At 41.7% G+C, this 6,797-nt stretch overlaps 1 protein-coding gene across 1 annotated transcript; it reads left to right on the plus strand.

Moving 5' to 3' along the window:
* Positions 1–1,405: 1,405 nt before the first annotated feature.
* acp5a (acid phosphatase 5a, tartrate resistant) lies at positions 1,406–4,799 on the plus strand. Its single transcript, XM_061680661.1, has 5 exons — positions 1,406–1,674; positions 1,746–1,945; positions 2,051–2,175; positions 3,328–3,673; positions 3,739–4,799. The coding sequence occupies exons 1-5, from the start codon at positions 1,590–1,592 to the stop codon at positions 3,976–3,978; spliced, it is 996 nt and encodes a 331-aa protein (XP_061536645.1). The 5' UTR covers positions 1,406–1,589; the 3' UTR covers positions 3,979–4,799.
* The last annotated feature ends 1,998 nt before the right edge of the window (positions 4,800–6,797 follow it).

The raw sequence follows: 6,797 nt of genomic DNA on the forward strand, positions 1-6,797 counted from the left end.
ATTGCCTGGTGTTTGGTGAATGGTTGTTTTGTTTATATGTGCCCAGCGATTGGCTGGCAACCAGTTCAGGGTGTACCCCGCCTCCTGCCCGATGATGGCTCCTCCTGAGCTGTTTCTCCTCACTTGGGTCACGGGCATGCTGGAGCCTATCCCAGCCATCACCCTGAACTGGTTGCCAGCCAATCGCTGGGCACAAACAACCATTCGCAGTCACAGTCACACCTACGGGCAATTTAGAGTATCCAATTAATGCATGTTTTTGGGATGTGGGAGGAAACCGGAGTGCCCGGAGAAAACCCACGCAGGCACGGGGAGAACATGCGAACTCCACACAGGCGGGGCCGGGGATTGAACCCGGTCCTCAGACCTGTGAGGCTGACGCTCGCCCACTGTGCCGCCTATATATATATATGTATCTGTATATATGTGTATATATAATATATATATGTATATATATATATATATATATATATATATATATATATATATATATACAGACGTGTACATACATATACATGTGTGTGTATGTATATATATATATATATATATATATATATACATATACATATATACACACACACACACATACATACACACCAGCGTGTGTAAGCTTATCTGGATGAGAATTTGCAAGTACACTGGCAAGAAAGAAGAGGTACAGTAGAGTTCCCCGCACGCTCTTAACTCAAGCCAAGGCTTTTAATATCTGTTAAAAGTGAAGAAAAAAAATTGCAATTCGTATACAGATTTTCTGCACAAATGAAGAGAAGAAATGTAATTAGCAAAGACTATGAAGCAAGCACACTATATGGGCTAAAAATGATGCAGCGGGCTGGATCTGGCTGCTGGGTCTTAAGTTTGACACTTGTGAGAGCAACATCTCTGATCCCTAAGTTGCTCCAAAAATGGAACTTCAACTAAAAATGGAAAAAATGAAGAAAGACACATACTGAAGTGGAAATAGTGGCGTCTGGAAAAACTTCTACAATAATAACTGTTGTAAATCATGAGGTTTAGGTCAGCCAGCATGTGAGCACTGGTCATGCCCCTGTGGCGTGGCCCAGCTGATAAAACGGACGAGCAGGAGGAGCGCTGTGCAAGACGAAACACCCAACCTCAGGTTACTTAAAGAATGCTGACTCCAGCTGTGAGTGATTTGATCTGCTTTCTAACTTTACATGCTCCTTGCATGGAAGTTTGTGCTTATGTCAGGCAGGCAATGTGCTTGAATAGTCGGGAAACGTTGTGACCCTCTAACCCCCGTCTACTTCAAAAAGTGTTTGATTTAACTAATCAGCTTCAGCTGGAACATGTCACGTTTTGGTGCCAGCCAATCACAAGGCACCGTGAGGAAGCGACGTGAGTAAAAAAAGCATGTTGCAGACAGAGTAGGAGGGTACAGGAAGCGTAGGCGTGCACAGTAAGCTTGAGAAACTTTGATCTGTCACAACTTTGTTGTTCCTGTTTTGACCTTTGTTTCATGTGTGCACGTTTTGCTTCAGTTTGATCACTGTGGTTAAGTCTCCTGCTCAATGATGATCACATCTGGTTTTATTTTATTAGTTTAATATTTGTTTTAGTCTTTGAAGATGGCACTGATTCTGGTTGCCGTTGTGCTTGCTGCCATGCCTTCAGCCTACTGCTATCCTGCTACCTTGCAAGACTTGGCTGGGGGTAAGTATTGTGTCACTATGTCGCAGACGTTTTCAATTTCTTGATAAGATTTGTTGTGTTTTCCCTGATAGCTAATAGGACATCCATTAAGTTCCTAGCATTGGGAGACTGGGGGGGTATGCCTTACCCCCCCTACATGACTGTGGTGCAGAGGGCCACTGCTCATGAGATGACTAAAGTAGCACAGCAGATGGGAGCAGACTTTGTTCTGGCACTTGGTGATAACTTCTACTTTAAAGGTGTGGACAGAGTGGATTCTCCAAGATTTAAGGTCAGGCCAGGAGATGGCTGACACACTGACAATTGCTGAATTGGAGAAGATTTTCTACCCAGTTGGTGGTTCTGAATTGTTGTCATCTGAATTTAAAAAAAACAGGACACCTTTGAAGCTGTGTACACAGGAAAGTCCCTCAATGTCCCCTGGTACGTTCTAGCTGGCAATCACGACCATGCGGGGAATGTCCAAGCCCAGATTGAATACACACAAAAATCTGCAAGATGGTAAGAAAATTGTTCTAAGGCTACAAATTTTCTATTTTATCTATCATAGTATGTTTGTAATGTGGAGGGGAAATCAATTGCAGCCTGACTGTTCTGGTTGTCTTAAATTGTTTTGCCCCAGAACAGTTCAGTTGTGATAATTTCAATGACTTGGATGAATGAGAACATTCACAAACATCCAATTTAAAATGAATAAGAGTGATTATTGGTTCCATCTTGTGAAATTGACTGAAATTTCCATTGAACTGTCCTTAATTCCCTTAGTGTCCAACTGATTAGCAGGACTTGCCATGTAAAGTTTCTATAAACCCGACCTGAGTACTGTTGATAGTGATCAGTCGGTGTATATGAAACATTGAAAAACTACAGTACTTCATCTGTCTTACGCTGTTGTTTTAACATTGACATTCTCTTCCGAGTGTTGTCGTCATAAGACAATACGGATCGTTTCATTACAGAACTTGAACTGAAATCCAAGATGGGCAGCAATGCAGTACAACAGTATTATTTTTCCGGACATGTCACTTGTTGCCAGGCAGGGTAGATTGGGCTCAATTTAAAATTACCCCATGGGGAAAAGGATGAATCAGTCTAAATTCAGTCAGTACATGTACAGATTGTTAATTTTGCAGTTGACCCACTGCTAGTCTGTACTGAATCTAAAATGAGAGCAAAGAAATGCAGGATCTGGTGGGTCACGAGCTCTACTAATTATTATATTAGTTATTGATTTTAAAATGAGAATTTGCAAGTTTAATCTGCCTTCACACAATTTAAGTTTAAAAATGGTAGTAAGTATACATTTTGTTCGACACCTATCAATATTCCTAACATTTTGATGCACTGCAATATTTATGAATTTAAATTTGTTTTATTGTATTTAATTAAAACACTGGTATGGAGAAAAGTATAGAAATTGACATAACTGTACATTTTCTATGTAATGCTTGGATGTTCTTCCGATCTCTAAATTGAAATCTGTCTGCTTTGGTTAGACTAAAATCAAAAGTGATGCTTGAGCACCCCTGGGTTAAACACTGACCATTTAAACTCATTCTGTGCCAGCCAGCCCTGTCAGTTAACCAGTGAATGAGTCAAGTTGTTTACTGTGCAAATGGAGGTGGTTGGTGACTAAGGACTGTTGTTTATTAGGAACTTCCCTTCCTACTACTATGAGCTGGACTTCCGCATCCCTAAAACGGACAAGACGCTGACTATTATCATGCTGGACACCGTGAAGCTGTGTGGGAACTCTCTCGACTTTGTGGACGAGAAGCCCAAAGGCCCCTTGAGTGCAGTGGATGCCAACCGCCAGGTGACGTGGCTGGAGGAGAGAATGGCTCGGTCAAAGGCTGATTTCCTCCTCGTGGCCGGTCACTACCCGGTTTGGTCAGTGTCTGAACACGGGCCCACTGATTGTCTCCTGCAGAGGGTTCGCCCACTGCTGCTCAAATACAACACCACAGCCTACTTCTGCGGCCATGACCACAATCTGCAGGTAAGCGCCTGTAAAATCAATTTCAAAAGTCATTCCTGATTTCAAACCCATCTCCTTCCTCGTAGTACATTTCAGAGTCTGGGGTGGGCTACGTAGTGAGCGGTGCTGGAAACTTCCTGGATCCGGATGTGCGCCACTGGAACCGTGTCCCCAAAGGTTCCGTGAAGTTCTTCACTGGCCAGGTGTCCACTCTCGGAGGCTTTGTTCATGCAGAAGTCACAAAGAGCGAGATGATACTCACCTTCTACCAGGCTAAAGGCACTTCTCTCTTTCGCACAGTGCTCTCACCAAGGAATGGCAAATAGATGACACAGGACCTTTTACCTTTTGTGCCCAAATTTAGCGTGGTTTAATCTTTTTAGAAATATTTTAAAATATAATTTTATAGAATGTTGTGCAGCGGGCTGATCTTGGTCTAAAGAGTTGAGGGGAACCCTGAATAGAACTGAAATAAAATGGCCTTTGCCGCTGCAAGGGTTCTTTCTCTATTCATGAAAATTGTGAATAATTACCACTGCTGAACTGTTATGACTGTAAACAAACTTCCATTCTACTGTCAGTGACACAAATGACTCACGCCACTTATGTGCTTTCTGTAAAAGGGAACTCAAGATGATGGTGGATTCACCTGCTACCCTCTAATCAGGTGAGGATTTGTATCGTGAAAGCCTTGTACTGTATGTACTTTAAAAAAAAAAAAAAGTGCATCAATTATGACTGACTTAAGTTGTATTCTGATATTCTATACATAAGTGGCATGTAAGCAGATTTGGCTCTTTCTACTTTTACTTTAGTAGAAATCCTAAAATGAGCTGAGAAGCATTTTGTTTGTACATTTATGTTTCCATCCATATCATTTACAAGCAATTTGTCAAATAGTGTTTTGTCATTCCCTTGTTTGTTTGGTGCCAATTAAATTGATGTAGGGTAAGGTCCTAAATTAAGATAAGCCTTGTTTAACACCCATATGTCTGCTGGTACTGGTGTTGGTGTTATAGCACTTTAGTCGGAAGGATTGTGGTGGAGTTGATCTCTACCTAATGGTTGCACTTGCAGACAGTCTGCGTCCTTTAGCAAAATGGCTATTGTTAGTCACTTGTATGAATAAATACCAATTTTGACAAAACCTGGTCTTGTCACTGTGTGCTTGCATATACACTACTCACAAAAAAAAAATATATTCAGCTTATGGGTGAAAGTTGCACTAACCTTTACAAATGAATTTAATTTGACTCCTAAATTTATGAATGTGTGTTCAATGCTCCAGTACAGTAGTACTTTTTGCGCAACTTGTTCTCTAGCAAGGAATTGAATGGCAAGATTCACAGCAGGTGTTTGAGCCATGAAGTGACCAATACATTTCCAAGGACGTCCAGCTCTATGCCATGTTTTTTTTTGTGTGTGACGCTTCCAGTCTCCTTTGCAACCTGCTACGCTGTGACACAAAGCTCAGTGGTCACTTCCCTCTGAGAACATTCGGTTTGAAGCCTCGCGATGGTGAGGTACTGTTGTTGAGTGTCGTCTCATGTCAAAGTGTGAACAGCATAACGAAGAGGACTGTTTACATTAAACGGACCAGGAAATTTGCAGTGATTTTGCCGCAGTCCAAACACAAACTTCAAATGTTTTGTGAGGTTTTATGATCGACCAATGCAAAGTAGCACACACTTGTAACGTGGAACAGAAATGATTTGTGGTTTTCAAAATTTTAAGCAAATAAAAATGGGAAAAATGTCGTGCATTTGTATTCAGCCCCCCTTGCCTCAATGCTTTCGCTGCAATTACAGCTACAAGTCTTTTGGGGTATGTCTCCACCAGCTTTGCACATTCTTTGTAAAATAGTTCAAGCTCAGCCAGATTGTATGGTGAGCATCTGTGAACAGCAACTTTCAAAGCCTTCCACAGATGCTCAATGGGATTTAGGTCTGCACTTGACTGGGCCATTCTAACACCTTCTTTGATCTAAAACCATCTCCATATAGCTCTGGCTTTATGTTTGGGGTCATTTTCTTGATGGGGAATGAATCTCCATCCCAGTCTCAAGTCTTTTGCAACCTCTGACAGGTTTTCTTCCAGGATTTCCCTGTATTTACCCCGATCCATCTTTCCATCAACTCAGACCAGTTTCCCTCTCCCTGCTGAAGAAAAGCATCCCCACAGCATGATGTTCCCACCACCATGTCTCACAATGGGGATAGTGTGTTCAGGGTGTTGAGCAGTTAGTTTTCCACCACACACAGCGCTTTGCATTTAGTCCCTAAAATTGCAACTTTTGTCTCAGCTGACCAAAACACATTCTTCTTCTTTTGCAGTGTCCCATAAATGGCTTTTGGCAAACTGCAAATGGGACTTTTCCTCAACAATGCCTTTCTTCTTGCCACTCTGCCATAAAGCCCAGATAAGTGGAGTGTACGACTTAATTGTCCTGTGGGCAGATTTTCCCACCTGAGCCGTGGCTTTCTGCACCTCCTCCAGAGATGACCATGGGGCTCTTGGCTGCTTCTCTGATCAGTCCTCTCCTTATTTGCTTTTTCAGTTTTGTGGTGGATGGCCTTGTGTTGGTAGATTTTCAGTTTTGTACCATACTTTTCCCCATTTTTGGATGGAACGGGTCTCCTTGAAAGTTTCAAAGTTTTTTTTTAATATATAGAACCTAACACTGCTTTAAACTTTATCCCTGTAAGTTCCTTGGTGTTCACTAGTGTTCTCGAACAAATCACTGAGGCCTTCACAGCACGGGTGTAGTTATACTGAGAATAAAGTACACATAGGTAGACTCTATTTATTACTAATTAGGTGATTGTATCAGAGTACAGGGGCGAAATACAACTGCACATCACACAAATCGGAATCATCTTTATTTACCAAGTATGTCAGAAACGCAGGAGGAATTTGTCCCTGGTAGTTGGAGTCGCTCTACTGTAGTACGACAGACAGACAGACACTGTGACAAAATATAATTTTAGGACATAAAAAAACACAACGGGGAATCATAGAGCAATGAAAGGTTACCAGTAATGCTGATACAATGCCAGTTGTGTAAATGATGCAGAGTCCTCAAGCAATTTAGAGCACTTTGAAGTGACTAATAGAATAAAAATCTTTTACAGTGCTTGGTGCCTCA

This window comes from Phycodurus eques, chromosome 6 (genome assembly GCF_024500275.1).
Source record: "Phycodurus eques isolate BA_2022a chromosome 6, UOR_Pequ_1.1, whole genome shotgun sequence".
In the NCBI taxonomy this organism is placed as follows: Eukaryota; Metazoa; Chordata; class Actinopteri; order Syngnathiformes; family Syngnathidae; genus Phycodurus; species Phycodurus eques.